General features: G+C 36.6%; 1 protein-coding gene across 1 annotated transcript in view; it reads right to left on the minus strand.

Moving 5' to 3' along the window:
- Nucleotides 1–1,827: 1,827 nt before the first annotated feature.
- PLAA (phospholipase A2 activating protein) overlaps nucleotides 1,828–25,214 on the minus strand; it is a 40,063-nt gene continuing 16,676 nt past the window's right edge. Inside the window, exons 3-14 of the mRNA XM_049622903.1 lie at nucleotides 25,015–25,115; nucleotides 24,804–24,924; nucleotides 21,098–21,265; nucleotides 20,497–20,632; nucleotides 18,587–18,756; nucleotides 14,512–14,669; nucleotides 13,580–13,799; nucleotides 10,940–11,011; nucleotides 7,234–7,302; nucleotides 5,604–5,705; nucleotides 3,884–4,048; nucleotides 1,828–2,573 (exon numbers count right to left, since the gene is read on the minus strand). Coding sequence (XP_049478860.1) covers nucleotides 2,008–2,573; nucleotides 3,884–4,048; nucleotides 5,604–5,705; nucleotides 7,234–7,302; nucleotides 10,940–11,011; nucleotides 13,580–13,799; nucleotides 14,512–14,669; nucleotides 18,587–18,756; nucleotides 20,497–20,632; nucleotides 21,098–21,265; nucleotides 24,804–24,924; nucleotides 25,015–25,115 — 2,048 coding nt within the window. The 3' untranslated portion in view covers nucleotides 1,828–2,007. The remainder of the gene's footprint in view (nucleotides 2,574–3,883; nucleotides 4,049–5,603; nucleotides 5,706–7,233; nucleotides 7,303–10,939; nucleotides 11,012–13,579; nucleotides 13,800–14,511; nucleotides 14,670–18,586; nucleotides 18,757–20,496; nucleotides 20,633–21,097; nucleotides 21,266–24,803; nucleotides 24,925–25,014; nucleotides 25,116–25,214) is intronic.

A 25,214-nucleotide genomic window follows, 5' to 3' on the forward strand; every position in this document is an offset into this window, starting at 1 on the left:
CTGAAAAAGACTTTAAAATATCACAAAACCATCATACAACACTTATTTTTCAAATGGGATTATCTTTTTTTTTTTTGCTAAACTGTTTTTTGTAATTTTTCTTCAATAAACATGAAAAACTGATATTATAAAAGTTGTTGAAAAAAGACTTGTGCAGTAAAAGAAGCAAACAGTGTTTACAATTTGCCACCCCTTATTATTTTGAAGAGTCAACTCATGTTCTTAGTTCCTCCCATCATTGAAAGGTCCTACCTAGTATTTAAAAATATTGTAGATAAATTGTTTGTACTTGTGACTGCATGCTAGACTGGAAATGTTAACAAGAAAAGCAGTGTATTGGAACGCAATCAGGCTGACCTGGATTAAATTCTTAACTTCACCATTTAAGTTTGACTTAACCACTTAAATCCAAACTTAACAAAAAGTAAAGCACAGATTCCTAATGGAGGTTTTTTAAAGTCTGGGTACATATCAGAAAACTGCAACTTAATACTCAGCAAAATACACATTCCTTCTATTTCTATTTTACCCATTTCCTTTTGATATTCCAAAAGTTTTTCCTTGAATTAATCCAGATGATGGGAAACCTTTCCTCTCTTATTGGAGAAGGATTATTCTTTGACTGCAATAAAGCCAGCAAATTGATGGTTCTGTATACGATCCATGTTGAGAATGCTATTCACAATTTTACGCAAAGTCCTCTTTGTGAAAAGATCTTTCCTAGTTATGCTTAAGAAACTGAAGTTCTCTTAGACATTAAATTATGTAATTAATGCACTGGTTCCTTCTTTCTGCTAGTTCCTATGATGTTTAGAGACAAATATGGATGCTTCTCTGTAGGAAGTATAGTACTTTTCTTTTTTTCTCCTATCATGATTCATCCTATTATCTTTACTTCTGAAAATAGAGACAACATCACCCTCCATTTAAGAGGTTTTGGGAATTAAATATCAAAGTGGTTACCACAGTGCCTGGCCAGTGTTAAGAACTCAAAAATAGTAAGTTTCACATGATAGGCTCTGGACTTGTAAATAGCATGGTTCTGGCTTGCACAAATGCTTTCGAAAACTCAACATATTCCAAATTCCTTTTGAGACAAAGGAAATGACCAAAAATGAACTAATTTCAAAACTGGAATGAATAATGAAGTTACCTCCAATAGAGAGGGGCAAAAGAAACTGGAGCACAAGCCTGGAGTTAATTTGTTTGGGACCTCATCTATCTGAAGTGATACACAACCTAACACAGCTTAGTAGGTTGCTTTTCCTTCATGTAAAAATGAACCATCAGGGTGCCTGGGTGGCTCAGTAGGTGAAGCGTCCAACTCTTGATTTTGGCTCAGGTCGTGATCTTGTGGTTTGTGAGATGGAGCCTGCTTGGGACTCTGTCTCCTCTCTCTGCCCCTCCTCCCGCTCATACTCTGTTTGTCTCAAAATAAAAAATAAGCCATCAAACAAATACAATTTCTATTTACAAGTAACTTAAATGAAGAAATCATATCTTTTGGATATATGGAATAATTTAGAACTTAATTTTTGAAAATTATAACGTACTTTGTATTGGGGTTGTTGAAAGAATCAGCAATGGAAGTGAGTAGAGAAGAAATTAAATAAAAGACAATCACCAACAAGTAAAACAGTTTGGGGGTATTATATAAGTAGCAAGAGTAAATTATATAAATAAAAGCTCTTATCTTCTTTCATGCAGCAGAGGTATGTACATTATGCCACTGTAATAGTTGCATTGTTGTTGATTTTAGCTCATTCTTAATTTGTTTCTAAACTCCTGAAAACTTACCCACATCACACAGGAAAATCTCACAGTTCATCAGTGCAAAAATTTTATTTCTTCTTTGTCTCCTCTTACCCTCCCCCACTTTACAAGATCTGAAATTCTACTTATTCCACAGCATCCTTTTTTTTTTTTTTTAACATCTGTAATCAGTCATGTAAAATGTGAGGGAAAAAACCACTAATCAATTTAAAATCTCAGTTCCCGTCCCCATTGTTACAGTAAATTTAGGATAAGTCTACAGCATTCACTTACTTTAGCTGGTTCTGATACTGAGGCATACTTTTTTATTTGAGAATCAACACCTAAAGACTTGGCTAACTGTACAGCATTTAAATCGTCACTGATAAGTGTCCCAAGAGCCACAAGGAGTCTAAAAGTGGCTTCGAGGTCTTGTACAACTTCCAAGACTGTGCTAATTACTGACAAGCACTGAGCTTTCCCTTCAATGTTATGGTCTTTATGAAAACAAACAGAATAGTTCAGGGTCAATGTAGCCAGAGCAATGTGAATGTTCTTATTGCTCCCTGATTTCAGTTCTATTGCATGTGACATTAGAGATTCCCTTTGGGACATCATGAGCTTTTGTCCTGCCTGGCCAACAAAACAATTGCAAAAAGTCCTCAGAGCAAGCAGCTGGTTTGCCGGCTTTCCTTTAGGGTTCAGAAGACTGATAAGATGACTGCTGAACTGAGCCCCTTCCTTTTCGTTGCAGAAGTTCTCGTTCACGCTGGGATGTTTAATTGACAACCGAAGAATGTCAAGTGCAGGAAAGACAATATCTGTTAAAAAGAAAAATTCATTAATGTTTATAAAACCCCAGAAAATTCCTGACTGTTACTCAATTTTCAGAATCTTATTTCATTAACACATGCTCATTTTAGAAAATGTTAAAAGCCATGTGCGTGCTTTATGTAATATATATATTTCTAAAACTTGTGTTAACTGATTTTTCATTTTTATAGGGACTGGATTTATTGCTATGAGATCGTGTACACTTTAAAAATAATTTAAATGGGCTATCAAACAGCCTGACACATATGGAGTACTCAATATATCCTTGTGGAATGAATCGTGTCATGTAGGATGCTTTAAAAAATCCTACAAGACCAAAGAGTTGAAGAAGAAAAGCTTTTTACAGAATTCCAGTTGACAAATGCTAATAGCATGCTTACAGATTGGTGGAGAGCTTTACATTCAAAAGACTGGGCAGACACCATCTGAATGTAGCCACTCAATAATCTTCTTAACATCACTAAAAATAAGGAATCCAGAAATTATATGCCCTATGATATAAAGATAGTATGTGGCATCATTTATAAAGGATATTCACTTAAAAAAAAAAAATCTATTGAACCAGGATCTAATTATGTCTAGCAGGAACTATGGAGATAGTGGAACACATTAAGTGGCCCCCAAATCCAAAATATGGATATTTTGTGGGACAAATTATTTTTCTTCTCTAATCAACAGCATGAAAAAATAATAAGGGAGAGGACACTTTTGGAATTTAAAAGGTATTAAGTGAGTTAAAACAAAATTATAGCAAAGGTTTGTAGCCTGGGGTTAATAGGTCACAAAACATCTCTTGGATGGCTTGCCGGGATCCACAGATGCTCTGAAATAGTATACGAAATGGTACATGCCATGGTACATGCCGTTCCTTTCAGATTCTCATAAGGCATGTGACAAATCAAGACTATGAATTACAGGGGTGTGGTGAGTACTTTTTGTGAAGTTTCTCACAATGTGAATAACAAGTACCCAGGGTAACTTTTACTCAATCTGGAAACACCAGTAATACTGACAGAAATGAACAGACATACTTTGTTTTCTAATTACACTTAAAAAAATGTTTTTAGTGCTTTTTTGTTCATTTTTGAGAGACAGAGACAGAGCGTGAGCGGGGGAGGAACAGAGAGAGAGGCAGACACAGCATCTTAGGCTGCAGGCTCTGAGCTGTCAGCACAGAGCCCGATGCAGGTCTCGAGCCCACGGACCGTGAGATCATGAGCTGAGCCAAAGTTGGAGGCTTAACTGGCTGAGCCACCCAGGCACCCCTCTAATTACATTTTAAAGACTGTTTCCATACCTTCAGGCCAGTAAATAGCTTTCCACAGAATCTGAAGTTGCTGGGCTGTGGGTTTTTCTGAAGAATTATTACATATTAGAGACAGTATCTTTTCAAGAAGTATCAAGTCATCCTCCGTTAACTTCTTCTCTTCAGATGCAGCTCCATTAAGTTCCTTGAGTTTACCTAGAACACAAACCCAGACTTTGAAAATTCTCTAACTGTAATTAGCCAGATGTAATACAAAAGTGCCAAAATTTGCAAAAAGAGAATTCTACCACACACCATGGGGAGGTGAGACTTTTCATGGCAATTATCAAAGACCGTCAAATAAGGGTAAGGCCTGGGAGTATTTTTAAGTTGAGCCCATTATAGAAAAATGAAAGGTTACTGTGGTGATTTTTATTTTACTTATTATTTTCTAAGATCTTATGAGGCTTTCTGCTTCAAGTGAGTTTTAAAGTAGATACTTGTAATCATTTTGGCTTTCAAAGCAGTATCATCCTTATAACCAACTATAAGTCAATCCTCTATATTCTCAAAGAAAAATTTATAACAACTTTTGGCCAACTTATGTTACTTCTATGATTGTCAATGAAATAACTGAAGTTAAATGTCTGTGTATAATATTTAATTTATTGACTAAGTTCCATATGCATATTTGACATTACTTTAAAAACCTATTTAATGCAAATACTGCCTTTTGTCACCATATTTACATTTCATGAAACAATTTTTTTAAGCCCTTTTCCTGCATCTTCAATATTAGCATCCTTGTCATCACTAATGCTACTTTGAGTCATCCAACACTGCTTCCTCAAGAATCTTTTTTTTTTTTTTCTTTTTCGGTAATTTCTATTCCCAACAGAGGGCTTGAACTCATCACCATGGGATCAAGAGTCTCATGTTCTACCAACTGAGCCAGCCAGGCATCCCATCAAAAATCTTATAAAGAATAAAAAAGCTCAAGTTCCCATCACAAAAAGCTTAAATTGTCCAAATATACAGATTTTTATCAATCATAACTGGAAACTTGACCTCTTTAACTTTCCTTTGGCATTAAAAATTTTAACACTAACAGAATATTGAAAACAGTTTATTTAAGGGATGCAAAAGGAAGAGAATGTGTATTGTTCAAAATAAGTAAGAAAGTACTTACTAATGATTTTTATACAGATAGTATGAAAGTTAATTCTGATCAAAACACCCATATCTTATACTGAGATGTATATGTTATCTTATCTCAATTAATTCTCATGAGGTAGTAATGGCAAACAGAGCTAGTAGTATTTAGTCCAAAGCCACCTGCCATTTTATTTTGAGTCAGCTGGCAGTTTCATTTTTAATGGGCAATCTGAACAGCCTTTTATTATGATTTCTAAAGGCCACTAATTTTTTAAAGGCATAATCTTTATTTTTAAGTGCTTTACTCATTCATTTTCATTACTTTCTTTTCCTGAAAACATTAAGAGCTTAGGAGATGGGATTTAGATTTCCCCTTTAGTTTTTTTTATCAATAAAAGCATCATAAAGCATTAACCTCATATTTGTATAAGGCATCTTGCAAGTATTAAGCGTCCATTATGAGACTGCGTATTTGTAGTAGACACAGTTGTGTAATAACAGAAGTCTCTATCACGTAAGCACCCGGTTCCTAGCTCATGTGAGGAGAACAGCCTTGACTGCACTACACAGAAGTCCATGGATATGTGAAAAAACTTTTTAATTAAAATGCACTTACCTAATATTTGTGTAGGGTTTGCCTGGTCAAAAGTGACAGCCTCTTTTTTAGGGAAATAAATATTCACCGTCTTAGATGCACCTGATCGGTAGGCACTATTGCCTATTCACAGAACAAACGATGATGAAAAACATAAAGAATAATCAAAAATGAGATTTTTTTCTAACTCTATGACTTTGTTTTTACAATTATTGAGATACATAACTATTCAGTGCATGCAATAAAACAAGCACTTCAGAAAAAAGAAAGAAAAATTGTAAGATTTTATATACTATTTATATTTGTTGATATAATAAATTTTAGTTTCTGGAATGGGAGCTTAAATGTAAAACAAAGCCTCTCCATTTCATATTCTCTACATCTCTCATACTTTAAAAGTTTTTTTTAATTTTTTTTTTTTTTTTAAAGAGAGAGAGAGCATGCGCAAAGAAGAGCAGAGGGGGAAAGAGACAGAATCTCAAGCAGGCTCCACACTTAGCATGGAGCCCAACATGGGGCTCGATCTCATGACCCTGGGATCATGACCTGAGCCGAAATCAAGAGTCGGACACTTAACTGAGCCACCCAGCACTGTTAACTTTAGACTCTTTTATAATGCAATAGGTACAGCTGACAATTACTAAGCATTTATTCTGTATAAAGTGATTTACATATATTGTCATTTTAAGCTCTTAACAACTCCAAGAGGTAGATATTACTTCAACTTTACAAATGAGAAAAACAGAGGCACAGAAACAGAGTAATTGGCTCATAGTAAAACAGGTAGAAAGTAGTGAAATTGAGATCTGAATTGAAGCATTCTCGTCCACTATGATCTACTTCAAAACTACCAGCCAGTGTTACTTTTGCAATGAAAAAATAGTTTACAAAAATCATATACCAAGTTAGTTCTTAAGTAGAGTGCCGGGTTTATAAGTATACATTTTATTATGGTCAAGAACATATGTGTCATACATATATTATTTTCTTGTAGAAAATAACAAGTAGGGGAAAATATATGTCAAAGAGAGCTGTCAAACTTGCAAGCGGTTTACAATTTAGTTCTGCATTTTGCTAGCAGCCCTTACAAAGGAAAGCAGGTCTGCCTATATTCAACAATGATGAACAAGTAAGATGTGTCAGACTCTGGGCTAGATACTAAGAATAAAAAGAAAAATTAATTGCTTAGGAGAAGGCCAAATAGCATAGGCCTAAATCACAAAATCAGATTTGTTTTGTAAGTCCTGTTAAGCAGAATAATATTTAGCATAGTGACTAAAATTCTCAATACATTAAGAACAAACAAAGGACAGAGAGGAATAAGCTCAGTTTTTATAAGGGTAGTGAGAAAACCCAACCTATAAGAGCAGAATAGCAGTTTTCAATCCTGGCCACACATTAGAATCACATTATAAGATTATAAAACTACCCTTGCCAAGGCCCCAACGCACAGCAGTAACAGACCAAGTGAACATCTCTGGGGATGAGGTTGAAGTACTTTTTTAAAGTTTCCTACGTGAGTTAAATATGCACTATGACACAATTCTGAGAACGCTCTAAAAGCCAGGTCAAGAAGTTTGGTCTTGATCTACTATATGAAAAGTTCTCTAGCAACAAAGGGGAAGAAGAAAAGGAAATGAAAAGTATGTACCTGTAAATGGATCAGCTCCAGCCATGGTAGTCCCCATAGTGGCAGACCCTGGCACATAACGACCACTGCCTAAAATGCAATTAATACATCTAGTAAGCAAAGGTAACTGCAAATTATAAAGTTCAAAATGTTGCTCTCTACACACGATAACTTACTGTCATTAGGAGTCACACCTTAGAATGGCATCTTTTAAAAATTTTTTTTTTAATGTTTATTTATTTTTGAGACAGAGAGAGCATGAACGGGGGAGGATCAGAGAGAGAGGGAGACACAGAATCTGAAGCAGGCTCCAGGCTCTGAGCTGTCAGCACAGAGCCTGATGCGGGGCTCGAACTCACAGACTGTGAGATCATGACCTGAGCTGAAGTTGGACGCTCAACCAATTGAGCCACCCAGGTGCCACTTTCTTTTTAAATTTTTTAATGTTTATTTTTTTGAGAGAGAGAAAGAGAGACAGAGCTTGCGTGGGGGAGGGGCAGAGAGGGAGACACAGAATTTGAAGCAGGCTCCACACTCTGAGCTGTCAGCACAGAGCCCGATGCAGGGCTTGAACTCATGGACCATGAGATCATGACCTGAGCCAAAGTCTGACTCTTAACCGACTGAGCTACCCAGGCACCCCAGAATGGTATCTTTATATATATAATAAATGGGCTGTAAATTTAATACAGAAAAATGTTGAGAACAGTACCTGATATATAGTTGGTGCCAATAATTGTGAGACTTAAAATTCTCAAGTTACAAAGTAAACATTAGATGCCTTATACATTATAATTACAGAAGCTAATGAAGTGAAAAAGCATTAGTGGATTGGAGAGAAGAAATTACAAGGTTTCCATAATGAAATGTGAACGTGGGGCACCTGGCTGGCTCAGTTGGTAGAGCATGCAACTCTTGATCTTGGGTTGTAAATTTGAGCCCCACATTGGATGTAGAGATTACTCAAAAAGAAAATCTTAAAAAAACAAAAATAAGAAAAAAAAATAAATGTGAACACTATCCTACTGAAATAGAGACAGAGGATTAACTAGCACATAAGCAAAAAACAGATTATATAAGATTTAGAGATGGTATGAAAATAGCTCTGTCGCACATCTGAGATCCTACTTGTAGATGTCTCATTGAAAATACAAAGAAAGGAACATGAGAAACAAATGTAGAGAAAGAATCAGCAGGATTTGAAGATGTTCAGAGTCCTGGGTCAGCCTTTATAGGATGAATAAAGATAAGCTACTGTTCTAACCCCTCCAACTTTAGTATCTAGGAGTTGGTACAATGGGTGTAATACATACAGAAAAGCAAACAAAACAAAAAATGAAAAACAAAAACTGCAGATGTAAATAGATTAATTAAAATAATGAAGAACACAGAATAAGAGGCTTTGAGTTTTTACTAATATGCTAGCTAGCATGCTAAGCATCTTATGTTTATATATGCATTTAAATATTAATTAGATACTATTATTATTAACAATATTTTACAAAAAGGCTAAATAACTTGCCCAAGGCATTAATTATGAGGCAAAGTAAATCTACACTTGTTATTATTATTATTATTCATTTATTTTTAGAGAGAGAGAGAGAGTATGCAAGTAGGGGGCGGGGGTAGAGGGAGAGTGAGAGAATCTCAAGCAGACTCCACATCCACTGTGGAGCCCAACACAGGGCTCAATTTCACAACCCTGAGATCATGACCTGAGCCAAAATCACGAGTTAGACGCTTAACTGACTGAGCCACCCAGGCATCCCAATCCTACACTTTTCTAAATGTGGTTCTCCAACAACCTGAAGGAGTCACCTATTCAATATGTAGATTTTCAGGGTCCACCCATAACAGCCTAGTGGTTCTCCAAACTGGCTTCACTGTAGAAACTGACAGGGAGCTTTTGAAATTACTTAATAGCAAACCACAGCAAAGAACATTTAATCAGAATCCATGGGTGAGGGATCAGGGCATGAGTATTTTTAACCTCCTCACCAATCTAGTATATCAGAATATCTCTGTGTGAAGGACCTTTTGATACTTTAAACAAGCATCCCAGATGATTCTAATTGACATTAGAAGTTTGGGAACCACATAAATAAGGGGGAAAAAAAAAAAGAGAATCAACACTGACCTTAAGTCATAAGCTAGACGGGGAAAACTCTTGGCCCCAGTGCTACTGGCAAAATTGGAGGAATGTATACTAAAATCTACCGAGGGCTTAAATACAGTCCAGGCATTCTGCTAAACACTTTACATGTACCATACCATTTCATTTCCCTAACATCTCAATATGGTTATCTATTTTTTATAATAGTGTGGTTCAGTTATCCTAATTCCATAATTGTCTTGGATGTTTAGTATGCTATCTTGCATATTTCCATAATCACTGCATCTTCTGAGTTACTGACATTATGCAACAGTGAGACATACTCCAGCTATGATGGCCCCAGGAATTCTCTTGATTTTGTTGGTATTGTTCGAAGCTTGGTATGTTCTTTCTGTTCCAAGAAAAAGCTGCTAATGAGATCCGGGAACTATGATGTTCTAAGTTTTAGGGCATCACTATGTCTGAATAAGTCATCATCTTATCTACGCTTCAGATCGTTACTACTTTTTCAAATTGCATTATGTCATCAAAGATTTCCTTAACAGCCACTGTGCCATCACAACATTTAGCTTGATCTTGATAGGTGGTTAGTGCAGTATATTGGTTATCAATGCACAGGGTGCAGCTACGTGCAACTGGGCCACCAATTCATTCACTGGAGAGAAGAAGCTCACTGACAGCGATTCACAAATTCATGACAGTGACCAAAGGTTGTGTGCTGCTCCAATTTATGGTTTAGACAGGACTGTATCTTGGCAAGGCCAGTGGATACCATAAATGCCAAGGATCTCTTCCCAAATTTGGTCTATTGTCCAGGAACTCTGGCTGAAGATCCAACCACAGCTTCATAAAATATATCAAAAGCTGTTCTGAAAACAGAGACTTCTTCAGCTGCACTTAAGTCCAAGTTTGGCAATTATTTTCCCAGTAGTGTTGATGCTGAGGCATGCATACCTTGGTAAATAAAGTCACTTTGAAGAGATACACCAACACTTCCAGGGCATCACGAAGGCCATTAATAACAGATTAGAAGACTAATCCTGGGTAGCTGGGTGGACTGTCTCCTTCATTTGCTAAGGCAAAATAGGCCCAGACAGACTTCTTGACTGCACCGCTCCATCCAATATCAGGGACTCACATGGCTCCTTCTTGGCTTGTGATCGGTAGGATCTCGCCAGTAATAGCAATCATGCTGTGTCTTGGTTGGTGGGTTCCCCTATTATCTAATTTCACAGATAAAAAAAATAGGCTCAGACAGGTTAAGCAACTTGCCAACTTCTCATAGCAAGTAAGTGGTAGAGCCAGATTTTGAACCAAGGTCTATCTGACTCTAAAACCTATGCCCTTACTGACTCTTGCTCTCCTTGCAGGAAGGACCACTGGAGAAAACGATGAGTTCTAATAATATGCTATTTAAAAGTCATGAGGAAAACTACAAAATACTCCAGGAAAAGGCAAAAATTAGAAGTTAAAGAAAAGGAGATCCATCAAAATTAGAAATATAGATAAGGGAATTATTAATAATTGGATGATATCTCCAAAATGTAAAGCCATACAATGCAAAATGTTACACAGTAAGTGAAAAAAGATGTACTTATTGAAACTGCATCCCACCTGTAAAAGGATCTGCCGCAGGCAGCGTGTTAGCAGATCCTGATGAAGACCCTGGAACATACCGACCACCACCTGTGCATGCAAACAAAGGAAAAGCTGAAGTATACCAGAATTTAAAAAAAAAAAAAAAAACTTAACGTTTATTCGTTTTTGAGAGAGACAGAGTGTGAGCAGGGGAGGGGCAGAGAGAGAGAGAGACAGAGAGACAGAGAGATGCACAATCCGAAGAAGGCTTCATGAAGGCTCTGAGCTGTTAGCACAGAGCCCAATGCAGGGCTCGAACTCATAAACTGTGAGATCATGACCTGAGCTGAAGTCGGACGCTTAATCGACTGAGCCACTCAGGCTCTCCAAGCCAGAATTTTGAATCTCAAAAACGGCACAGTGCTTACATTAGAGGACTCTAAGCTTGGAGAAAAAACAAAAGAGCAAAGCCATCACATGACAGAATAACAGAAATTAGAACTCTTACAGTAGGAAAAGACTACTAAGAAATTAACATTTCAGTGATTCTCCAAGTTTTGTCTTTATTGCTGTATTATATTTTAGCTTGTGCACTTAAATATTAAAATCACTAAAAATTCAAATATAAAATGAGAAATTACAGGTGGTCTCTAACCTAAATAATATACACATATAATCAGTTGCTGTTCCTATACAAATTCACTAGAATTCCCACTGTTCCTGTTGCTAACAGAACCACAGTCATCAAATGGTGATCTTTTAAAGAACCCCTGAGTTCATTAACTCATGTGTCAAATAGCGCACTCAGTTTTGGGGATCCAGCAGAGAGTAAGATTGCTTGTATCTACTGAAGCTTACAACCTACTGGAGAAGAGAACTGAAAGGTGATGAGTGACACAAAGGAAAGAGATTTCCACTTACACTTTTACAAATGTGTGGTGTGTGTGAGTGTATGTTTTGTTAGTATCTCTAGGAAACTAATCAGAGGCATCTACAAAAAGGTATATGTGAAAGATATATATAAAAAGATGCTTATAGTTTCAGAAGAGCAAAAAAAGCCACAGTTATTAAGATTTCCAAATGGAGCCAGCTGCTCTAATTTCTGCCTTCTGCTCCACAAAACAGCTTACACAGGACTATAATTATGTGTTCAGTCTTTTGTACTACAGTCTGAAATTCCACCAACAGAATACCCAGATAATAAACACAGGTTTTTTTTTCCTGTCAAGTGCAACTACTGGGAGGGGTTACATTATTTAGATTCAGTAGCAAGTCAGTCTGATAATTCTGTTTAAGTGAACATGCAGGTTGACATTCGCTTTATTAGGTGAGTGGGCAAAAGAACGAGAAGGAGAGGAGATAGTTTAGGAGCATCAAGTATGTGAAAGAAGAAAAAAAGATCTACATAAGGTCTTAGTGCAGGAAGGGATATGGAATCTTTATAAAACAAGAGCACTAGCACATGAAAAATGACAACAGGAAAACATTAACAATAAAGTGCTAATTTCAGAATTTTATTTAGAGCTGGCCCTTGTACCTAAGAAAAAAGGAAGCATTTTATTGTCTCCTGTACCATGGTCTCAGTTCCTGGGACCCAAAACTAAGGTGAGTATAATTAGTATTATAATCCATTTCCTATGAATCAGGACTCAGACTAATACTACTAGGATTATCATTTATGGACTGGTCTGAGAACCTAATATCATTTATAACATTTTAGATACTGTATACTATGTTATGAACAACCGACTTAAAAATCAACATGTGGAATACAAATCACATGTAAACTAAAACTACCCACAGTTCAGCGGCGCCTAGGTGGGTCAGTCAGTTAGGTGACTGACTTTGGTTTCAGCTCAGATCACGATCTCATGGTTTGTGAGTTCGAGCCCCATGTCAGGCTCTGTGCTGACACCATGGAGCCTGTTTGGGATTCTGTCTCTCTCTCTTTCTCTGTCCCTACCTTGCTTACTCTCTCTTTCAAAAATAAATAAATAGGGGTGCCTGGGTGGCTCAGTTGGTTAAGCATCCAACTTCAGCTCAGATCATGATCTTGTGGTCCATGGGTTCAATCCCCATGTCAGGCTGTGCTGACAGCTCAGAGCCTGGAGGCTGCTTTGGATTCTGTGTCTCCCTCTCTCTCTCTCTGCCTCTCCCCTGCTCATGCTCTGTCTTTCTCTCTCAAAAATAAAAATAAACAAACAAAAATAAATAAATAAATAAATAAACAAACAAACAAACATTAAAAAAAAAACCCACAAAACAAAAAACTACCCATAGTTCAGTCCTAGATTTATGCCCAACTAAACAATTTAGCCTTGTGTGGAAAAAAAAAATTCTATTTACTAAGGTTCACCAAAACAGGTATTTTTAAAAAGAGTCACTATATAAGGGAACTTCCAGGTTTATTTTCATTTCAAATGACTGAAGTTTCATAATTTTATTTAGTTACAGTGTGGCTATATTTTTGAAAGTGAGCAAAATAGAATTGTTTCTATAAACACAGAATTACTATATAATTTGAGGTTTAAAATATGATTTAAAGTAAAAACCTGCTATAGATCTTGGATCTTCGTTTTAATTTAAACAGCTTATGATAACAGATGTTTAAATACACTTAAAAAAAATTAACCAATGAATTAAGTACAGAAGACTTAATATAAACCATAAACTTACCTGTAAAAGGATCTGAAAAACTGGTGTTCCCAAGTCCTAAGGTTTGACCTTTCGTGTTATCAATAATAAATTTAGCCACTTGATCCAAAAACATGGGATTCAAATCATTCTTCTGTAAGAAGTTGTATGCAGTTAACCAAGGATCATCACTGACGTTATATGGCAATTTATACGATGGTCCACCTTCATTGACATCAATTGAGAAAACATAATCAAACTCCTTCAACAGGAATACAAAAAGGAGATAAATGATTACTAACTTATCTGTTCATATTAATGGCATATATATCACAGATCTTATGTGTCCTTTATTTTATAAAGTTATAATAAATATTATATTTATTTATAACAAATATATTTATATAAACATTTTATAATAAAATTATAATCCTTAAACTTTCTCCAAAGTGCAATGTTACAATCTTCCACTTGGCATGTGATGATTGATAGCAACCATCTGCATATGCTGCAAGGTCAGTATTTCACTGGGGATGGAGGAGGGGAATGTATTACAACTACACATAAATTCTAAGGCCAAAGGAAGGTTTCCAAATGGTTGGTCTCAAGGCCAGAAGTATTAGCTGTTACCATGCCCCACTCAGCAAAACATGCTGGCGTTATAAGCACTGCCACACAGGGGCCCTCATGTCCTGCCAAGTTAAATATAACGAGGCAGAAAGCATTGGCTGGAAGGTGGCACAGAAGCTCCTAATCCAAAAGGGTTGGGAACAGTTTACACACAGTAAGTACCAAAAGACAAATAGTGTCTAATGTATCAAATACGGAAAAAGATTTTTTAAAAGTCAATTTCAAGGCAGGGAAAAGAGAGAAGCCTCCCCAAAGAAAATTGTATTAGCATGGGGAAAAGGGAAAAGAAAACCTTTGTCTAATGCTTTAAGATAATGGTAATTAGAAAGTAGAAATTGACGTACTTTTCCTTCATATAAAACTTTTCCAGATGTTTGCTGATTAGCACCAGATGAGCCAACAACATCGCCAATTTTTATCCACCTCCCTTCGCTAACACTCCACTGATAGGCTTCGACTTTCTCCCCATCTTTGATTAGACGAGTCTGTCCTTCTCTAGTACCTTAAAATAAAAATGTTAAGAATCAAAAGTAGAAAAGCAGAGTAAAAATGAAAGACACAGATTAAAAAATCTTAACTTTATGTATTTGGTTTAACTGGAAATTTTATTAAAAGGCTCCATCAGTTAAGCATCTGGGATTTGGTTTTGCTCCTCAGATCAAGATCTCATGGTTCGTGAGTTTGAGCCCCATGTCAGGCTCTGCACTGACAGCACAGAGCCTGCATGGGATTCTCTCTTCCTTTCTCTCTGCCCCTCCCCCACTCATGTGTGCACTCTCTCAAAATATAAACAAACACTAAAAAAAAAAAAAAAGTTACTCTACTGGAAAGTGTCTCAAGAGACAATAATGGTTAAAAGTAACCTTTATTAAATAAAGGAAAGAAAAAAAGGTGTATTTCCATTAGAAAGTAGCTGGCCCACTAAAAATAAGTTTTATTACTATTTTCTGACAACACTTTCATTTTAATAAACGACTCTCCATTTTTCCAGCTGCTCAGGCCAAAAAGTATAGAAGAGTCTGATTCATCTTTCTCTGAATCCCATGGCCAAACCCTTAGCAAATTCTATCAGTTCTGTCTTTTTTTTTTTTTTTTTTTTAGCTTTTTAACATTCATTTATTTTTGAAAGACAGAGAGACAGAGCACAAGCAGGGGAGGGCCAAAGAGAGCGGGACACAGAATCTGAAGCAGTCTCCAGGCTCTGAGCTGTCTGTCAGCACAGAGCCCGACACAGGGCTCGAACCCACTAATGGTTTGCCTGATGACTGCCTGAGCTGATGTTGGATGCTTAACTGTCTGAGCCAACCAGGTGCCCCTCTATCGGTTCCATCTTCAAAAAAGGTCAAAAAAACTATCTATTCTATCTCCATTGCTACCCAATGCTACAAGCCACCACAGTTTCTCGGCTGGACTGATTTAATGGCCTTCTACTCCTGCCCTGGGGCTCCCTACAGTCTATATTCAATCCAGTAACCATAAAAATTCTTTCAAAGGTTAAAGTGTCCCTGACACTCCTCTGTTCGAGACCTTTCAATGACTTCCCATCTCTCTTGATCAAGGCCTAAGTCCTTGAAGTAGTGTACAAGGCCAAATATATCATCCCCTCTGTCTTCACTTTGCACTTCTCCCCTCAACCCATCTCCGGACTTTAGCCCTGGAGTCTTTACACTGGCTGTTAATTCTGCCCATGACACTCTTCACACAGATGTTGGCAAGATTTACTCCCTTGCCTCCTTAAGAACTTTACTTGAACATCACATTCTCAGCAAAGCCTTCAGTGGCAGAAATAGGCAGCTGTCCTCCAGAGATTCACAATCCTACTCCATAGGGTAGAGATGTAGCTGTGGCTACAGCCAGGTGCAGTGTCTAGATGCCACTTACTGAGAAATGGTCTGTGGAATCTGAATGGGTGTGCTATGTGCCAGTTCTAGCCCTAGTCAATCTTCCTCTAACCTCCCCTTTTATCCTGTCTGATGGCTGAATGTCTCTACCCAAGAAGCCCTTGGAAGCTACATGGTGATGGTGGTTTCCATCCCCAAATGACCACAAGGAGAAAAACTGCTCTACAAACATGCTCAAGATGGGGTGTGTGGGTGGCTCAGTTGGTTGAGCAACCAACTCTTGATTTCGGCTCAGGTCACGATCCCAGGGTCATGGGATCAAGTCCTGCATTGGGTTCCCACAGAGTGTGGAGGCTACTTAAGATTCTCTCTTTCCCCTCTGCTCCTCTCCTCTGCTCATGTGCACACTCTCTAAAATAAAACAAACCCCAGAAACAGATAAAAATTCCCCAAACATACCTAATATACCGTGTCATCAAGTGAACTTTGAATGTGCAACAAATAAACTCTTGTATTAAGTCAGTGAGATTTTAGTTTATCTATAATAGCAACAAATGCTATACCAAATATTATATATTTCCTGAACACTGTATTTAAAATTACAAAACACCCAACTCCTGCTTTGTTTCCCATAGTACTTATCACTATCTGACATACTTATATATTTACTTATTTACTTTTTAATTATGTGTCTCCTATAGAGTATAAATTTGTAAGAACAGAGGTATTTGTAACCTTTTATATTTGCTGTATTCCCCAAAGCTTAGAACAATGCCTGGCACACATTGGGCACTTAGGAAATACTTACTGAATATGTGTGTGTGTGTGTGTGTGTGTGTGTACACAGTGACAAAAAGACTACATTTTTGCAAAGAATTGTAAGAATATTAAAAACATGACAATACGATACATTAGTTCTCAAACTTTTGATTTTAAGATCTCCTTATAATAGTCATGAAAGTTACTCAGAAGCCCAAAGAACTTTTTTTAATGCAGGTTATATGAATTGACTTATTGGATTTGAAATTAAAAATAAAGAGTAAAAAAAATTCAGTTAATGGAAAACAATAATAGATCTATTACATATTGAATAAATAATATGAAAAATAAGAATAGCTTTAGAAACCTACTGAGAAGACTGACATTGTTTGTATTTATAAATCTCTTTATTGTCTCTCTTAATAGAAGACAGCTGGATTACCATACCTGCCTCTGCATTCAATCTGTTGTAATCTGTTGTTCTATTTGAAGTATATAAAGAAAATCCAACCTTACACAGATAACATAGTTGAAAAAGAAAAGACTAGTTTAACAGCTTTTTCAGAAAAATGTGAATATTCTACAAAGTAGTAGGTCTTTAAAGGTTACAATTTAGAATCTGCAACCATCAATGCATTTTTCAGGCTCTATTAAATACTAAAATGCACGGATCTATCTTACAAGCTCCTGGTAATAAATACAAATTTTCCAAAATTTCAATATTCATTTGAGAGTTTTGAATTTCATCTTTGGCAATAAATACTGTCAGCTGTTTTCCTTAAAGTGACATGGTCATTTTGCTAATTTTCAAAAAAAGTCTTGCCTAAACCCAAGCTTAAATAACCATAGGTACTTCTTCTATGAATAAATATGGCACTCCATGAAAAGTTCAGCCCGCAATGCAAATGAATGTTTGTACTTATCCCAGAGACACCATGGTACTCGGGAGTACTTTATGTGTTGACATTTTGTCAACCAGAATATTAAAACAGACATGTAATAAAGGCTCGAGAGGTAGTAAATTAATTGTTAATGCTTCCTCAAGCACATTCTTATGGGCAAATGGTTTTCATTTTTTTTTTAACTACAACTGCATGCCAGTGAAGAGCACAATAACTACCAGAACAGTCTGGTGTCACTGCCTTGATTTGTGTACTAAGAAGCCTGTGTTTGTTTGTTTGTTTGTTTGTTTTACCCAGAATTGCTTTTGGACCATAAGTTAACACAGACCATGTTAACATAGTGGAAAAGTCAAATAACAGCTTAGTATTATTAAATTAGTTGGACCTTAAGGACATCCTGAAGGAATCTCAATATTCCCAGGGGTCCATGTACCAGGTTCTAAGAACCAATGATATAATGGATCAGGGATATATCAAACACAAGATTTCATTTGAAATAACTACTGTCCTCTGGTTTAAACTCAAATGATCCCCAACTCATTAAGGAGACACCGCTTTCTTTGAACTCATTTTTATTTTTAGTCTATACAGTGTGTCTCAGGGAACCCAATCAACCAAAAGGTATTAAAGAAGTGACTTTTGTGTACCTATTATATACGAGCTAGATATCAGGAGATGGATTTAAAACAAAAACGAAGATTCTTCTTTAAGGAGTTAAGCTCAAAATGTGACACAGAAAGAAGCAAGAATATGGTTTCTCATAGTGGTTAAGTGTAAAAGTTCTAAAAAATCCCTATCTGGCAATGAGAATAACACTTAATGACTAGCAAAACAAACTTGTTTTTCTTATCATTCTAATTATTCCCAAAGGCAAACAGGGTAGTATTTTTTACTACTATATACACTGAAATATTTACCAGGTTCATTCAGATGTTCCCTCCCAGGAAGCTGCTCAGCATTAATGTCCCCCAAATCACCGGTTTTAGAATCAATGGTTGCCTGAGAGAGTTCTTTTTCAAAAGCCTTGATTTCCTCAGCACTTGCTGTCCGATCCTCTGATTCCGTAAACACTCTAATAATACCATCACTATAAGGAAAAACAAAGTGATCTGAAGTCACTGCCATATTGTATTAACATTATCCCACCTGAATGATCCAAAGCAAAAATAATCTGTATTTGTGAATATGAGAAACATTACTATCTATTTATGGCTGAGTAGAGAGAGCACTCTGCTGACTTCACACACTATCCTATGCTGCTTTCTAAAGCCATCTATAGGGTAGAAAAAGATTATTTAAGGGAAAAGTCACTGAGAAAAGACAGAGAAATATGTACCTAACACAATTTTGAATTCCAAGTTAGATATTTACCACCATAAAAATCTGGAGCTATAACATACAATTTAAGTCAATATTACATAGATACAAGAGTATAAAGAAGGGTAGTGGGTTATTTTATTTACAAAGGGCTCAAATAACCAACAGAAAGCTTAGAAAATAGCAGATGCTCAGTATCTGTTCATTTGGGAAACACAATCTGTGTTTCCTATGCCCTTAACCAGCAATGTAATCCCACTCAAGAAAAAAAAGCCTCACCTTAGACTAGATGGCAATCCCAACCTCTAGTCTTGGCACATGACTTCACTTCCACCATTTCTAAATTCTTGGGTAAGAGGCAAGTTGGCCACCTTCAAATGCACTAATCCTGCCCCGTTCTACAGAGAACTTTGTTTCTTATGTAACCTTTGACTGACAGGAACTTTACCCTTTCAAATTGTTTATTTTCTTTAACTTTAAATATGCTTAGGGGGAAAATAATTAAATCAACAAATCAACCCTTGACCCAGCCAAAATGTAAACTACCTCCGCTTTATTAGACCCACCACCCCTTAGAGGTTTTCTTTTCTTTCTTTTCTGCCTTCCATGCTAGATCCACCGGCTCGAGGGTGGTTCATCACCACTCAGACCTCAGAAATCTAAAACTGAGGTCATCATCTTCTGCACCTAACCAATTCTCCCACTTTCCCCATTTATATTAATGCAATCACCAAAAGCTTGAAGCTTTACAGTTTTCTTTTATCCTCCTTTTGACAATCTTTCCTTTGCAATATCTAATATTTTGGCCTCTTGTCCATTGGCACCGTGGGGACAGTATTTCATAACATCACACCCCTACTACCGGAACTGCTTTCCAAGTTGCTTTCCTGCCATCACCACTAGTTAAATCCAACCTACATAGTTAATAATTCACAGGTTATGCTCTATTCATGTCACTTCAGTAGCTACAACCCTTTACTCCAAGCACAGACTCTAAAAGATACCTGGCATTCAAGGCTGTCCACGGTTATGCTCCACCCTACTGCCTTTACCACCTTACCAGTATCCCCCACTATTCCCTAGCATGAGTCTTCCACCACTTTCCTTCATCTGCCACACAAATCACTTTCCTGGTCCTGCCACACCTTTACTTACACTGTTGTTTTTTTTTTTTTGACAGAAATTCTCATTTACCTTCTTTCTCATTATTTTTCAACATTCAATTCAAATTTCCTCTTCTTCATAAAGGTTTCCCACACTAATCTCTACCTTCTCCAGTTTCTTTTGCATTCGACGTTCTTGACTGCACAACTGGCAGAGCAATACTTTTGTACTGTATCATGTACCATTAATGTATAAAAGCTCTTATGCCTAATGCTGTTTTTTCAGTACAGAAATGTACTGAAATGTCTCCCAATTCACCTAAAGTTCCTTATGGCTTATCTCAGTGCACTCTTAACACCTACCAAAGGCCTAGACACATGATATTGACTGACTAGAATATAAATACCTCGCACCAACCACAATGTCACCATTGGCTAGAACACAGCAGCACCATATAGACTGAGCTGGAAGTCGGATTGTCTGGGCACATTCCCCACGTTTCCAGATTCTCAGAGATCTGTCTTCTGCCGTTGTCACAAAATCTAAAATCAATGAATATAGGAAAAACTAGTTTGAACAAATAAAATTAAGTACATTTATAAATATCACCTTTCTAGGGAGGCATAATGACTTTTTTAAACCCAAAATATTTTAAAATTATAGTTTTACATTTTATTTATTTGTTACTTATACCACAAAAACTTCAAAAATCATATTTTCTACATTTCACACCTTACATATTATGCACTTTGCACCAATAAATTATACAAAGTGTTTCCTCAAATACCCAAAACTATTTGACATTAACCATCAAGTGTGAATTGATATAAAGATGATCACACAATTTCTTCCTTTACAAGAAGATCCTTACGAAACATAGCTACTAAATTATTCAAGTACAGTTAGTAAACTGATTTCAGTAATGAGCCCTCCTACCCCCACCTCAAGAATGGGATGGAACAAGGTTCAATACAGAATTTTAAATACATGATATATGCTAATCTTACCTTTACAATTTGGAAAAACAGATATGCTATAAATATAGTTGGTGTGTCCATAATATACTTCAAGACACTCGCCAGTGATTTGCCACCTTCTAATACTAGCATCATTTGCACAGGAAAGAAATTCTGTTTCACTCAAAATTGCTAAACCTCGTACACAGTCTTCATGCCCTATATGAAAAGAAAAATAATATGAACCAATAAGATGGATGATTTGACTGATGGATCTATGTATTTAACTAACATTATAAAACACATCAGGGTGCCTGGGTGGCTCAGTTGTTAAGCACCTGACTTCAGCTCAGGTCACGACCTCACAGTTTGAGTCCCAAATTGGGTGAGCTCAAGACCCCCTTCAGATGAGCTTGAGCCCCGCTTCAGGTGAGCATAAGCCCTGCTTCATGTAAAACATGAGCCCCACTTCTCTCTCTCTCTGTCCCTGGCTCACTTGTGTCCTCCCTAAATAAATAAACAAATAAATAAAATATATCAGTGAATAGTAATAACTGATTTGCAAGGCAGAGCAATTCATTTTTTTTCTGTAGAAAAGCCTGGTAACCAAACTTTGTATTTCAGATTTGGCAATATTTTTTATTACCGGTCTTCGGAAGTTATTTTACACTATCTTCACCAAATTATTTTCTCAACTCTCCAGAAATAAGATTCTAATCCCAACACTTCTTCATTTTTATCTGGCAATTCATTTTCAATTTTTCATCCCCAATAACAATAATTGGTAAGCATCATAGCATATAAAATATTCAAATATGACAAAAAGTTATGGCCTCTAAATTTCTTACCACATAAAACTGCGACTAGTATTTATAAAGTACTAAAAAAATTAAGAGAAGTTAATGGGAATGCAAGCTGGTGTAGCCACTCTGGAAAACAGTATGGAGGTTCCTCAAAAAACTAAAAATAGAACTATCTTATGACCCAGCAATTGCACTACTAGGGATTTATCCACGGGATACAGGTGCACTGTTTTGAAGGGACACATGCACCCCATGTTTATAGCAGCACTATCCACAATAGCCAAAGTATGTAAAGAGCCCAAATGTCCATCGATGGATGAATGGATAAAGAAAATGTGGTATATATACAATGGAGTATTACTCAGCAATCAAAAAGAATGAAATCTTGCCATTTGCAACTACATGGATGGAACTGGAGGGTATTATGCTAAGTGAAATTAGTCAGAGAAAGACACAAATCATATGACTTCACTCATATGAGGACTTCAAGAGACAAAACAGATGAACATAAGGAAAGGGAAACAAAAAGAATATAAAAACAGGGAGGGGGACAAAACAGAAGAGACTCATAAATATGGAGAACAAACTGAGGGTTACTGGAGGGGTTGTGGGAGGGGGGATGGGCTAAATGGGTAAGGGGCACTAAGGAATCTACTCCTGAAATCATTGTTGCACTATACGCTAACTAATTTGGATCTAAATTTTAAAAAATAAAAAATAAAATCTTTAAAAATAAAAATAAAATCCCAAAACAACAAGAAAAAAAAAAATGAAGAGAAGTTAAATTATAAAAGATCAGTTATTTAAGAATTTGAAATAAAAACCATCATAAAAAGTAAACTTTAGAATATGCTGAGAGAGATTAATTTATCTGGGACCACACAACTAATGGAAAAGCTACAAAATTCATGTTTCCTGCCTCATAATCCTAGTTGTTTTGATTCAACAAATCCTAACTTCTCCCCTCTGATTTAACCAAAAAACAAATATAAAACCAAACATCCCTGCTTTGTCAATAGAAACAGTTCATAATATATACAAATGCAGGCATTGAAATTATACAGTAAATATTAATGATTGATTTTTCATTTTTATTTATTCAGGTTGTGAGCTGAAATCAAGAGTTGGATACTCAACTGACTGAGCCACAAAGGTGTCTCAATGATTTTTTTTTTAAATTTTTTTAATGTTTTATTTATTTTTGACAGAGAGAGAGAGAGAGACAGAGCATGAGCGGGGGAGGGGCAGAGAGAGAGGGAGACACAGAATCAGAAGCAGGCTCCAGGCTCTGAGCCATCAGCCCAGAGCCTGACGCGGGGCTCGAACTCACGGACCGCGAGATCATGACCTGAGCTGAAGTCAGACACTCAACCGACTGAGCCACCCAGGCGCCCCTCAATGATTTTTTTTTTTTTATTTTTTTTTTTCAACGTTTATTTATTTTTGGGACAGAGAGAGACAAAGCATGAACAGGGGAGGGACATAGAGAGAGGGAGACACAGAATCGGAAACAGGCTCCAGGCTCTGAGCCATCAGCCCAGAGCCTGACGCGGGGCTCGAACTCACGGACCGTGAGATCGTGACCTGGCTGAAGTCGGACGCTCAACCGACTGCGCCACCCAGGCGCCCCAATGATTTGTTTTTTAAAGGCAAGATTTTATGGAATAAACTTCTTATATTATATTTTTAATTATGTACTTGGAAAAACATCTATATTCCATTAATCAAAGGATGTAAAATGTTTTTTAAACCTTCATAAAATTCAATTTCTTTCAATATTACTTGAGGAAGTACAGAAGATACTACATTCTTTTTCAAGGACAGAATATTCGCTAATAAAGGAGATCAGGAATCAAAGAATTTCCCATGCTTGGGGTGCCTGAGTGGCTCAGTTGCCTAAGCAACCTCCTCTTGATTTTGGCTCAGGTCACGATCTATGGTTTGTGTGATTGAACTCCGCATTGGGCTCTGAGCTGACAGCATGGAGCCTGCTTGGAATTCTCTCTCTCTTCCCCTCTCTCTCTCTCTCTCTCTCTCTTTCTTCCCTCCCTCAAGTGCACATGTACCTGCTCTCTCTCAAATAAACAAAAACTTAAAAAATTTCCCATGCTCAGTATTTGCTGATTTAGATTAGCTATCAAGGATTAATGACAACTTGATAACATATATTGTATGTAACATAGGGATGCTTAGTTATAACTCGTCCATCTACAAATAGTTTTATCTTCATGAAGGGACTTCTTGCAGTATTATCCGGAGTAGTGATCAACTTCAAAAGAGAAAATAAAAGAGAAGAAAAACAACATAAAAATTTATACCAAAGGGGTGCCTGGCTGGCTCAGTCAGACAAACAGCATATGACTCTGGATTGTGGGTCAGGAGTTGAAGTCCCATGCTAGATGTAGATATTACTTAAATGAACGCAACTTAAAAATAATTTAAGTGCTCCACAAATAAATCATCAATAGTAGCATTAGCACATGCCTCAGTGTAGGAGCTATTTAATAGGTAAGGTTCAAAAAGACTACCCCCCTAAAACCACAATATACATTTAAATTTGTTATTACTAAATAATGTACTTCAGTATTCATAAAATACTCATGATGCTTTCCTCCATATATAAAGTTAACAATACTGAGCCACCATCAAGTCACCAGGCTTATGCTTGGAAGTTTCAGGCTAAACTTGTTAAAATGACAGCCAAAAACAATTGCAAACCATGTTATAAGTTCAAGTGGCCATGTATTAGTCCACATCTGGATGTTTTATGAGAAGTTTCATTATATCTTTTAAAAAGATTTTAAACATTGTCAGAAAGTTACATTTACCCCAATGTTCTATACTATAGACTGATGGTTTTTGAATACCATTTTCAAGCTTCTAAACTTTTGAGAAAACACCATCTGAGTGAATATGAAGAGATTTATTATAAAAGTTGTCTACTCCGATCTTACCTGAAAAAGTCCTCTCGCATCTTCCAGCTTTCCACAGCTTAATAGTCTTGTCTGCTGATCCAGTTAACATTAAGCCCTGTTCAGGTAAGATCTTTACTGCCCATACTGCGGCTGTATGACCCTGTGAGTTAAATGGGAATTAAATTAAGTTGCCACAGAATGATCATATTTAATTATTATCTAGAACATTCACACAGAACTACTACTGTACCTGTAAGGTCATCATGCACTTGTCATTCAGCCACACTTTAGCAGTGGTATCCCATGAGCCACTAAGTAATGTCCCAAATTTTCCAGATGAAAGACTACAAACTAAAGGGAAACAAGGCATTAGTTAACACATCGTCATATAGAAAAATGTTCGACCTTGCTAGTTATTAAGGGTTAATTCCATGGAGATGCAGAGTGCAA

Source organism: Panthera uncia, chromosome D4 (genome assembly GCF_023721935.1).
Source record: "Panthera uncia isolate 11264 chromosome D4, Puncia_PCG_1.0, whole genome shotgun sequence".
In the NCBI taxonomy this organism is placed as follows: domain Eukaryota; kingdom Metazoa; phylum Chordata; class Mammalia; order Carnivora; family Felidae; genus Panthera; species Panthera uncia.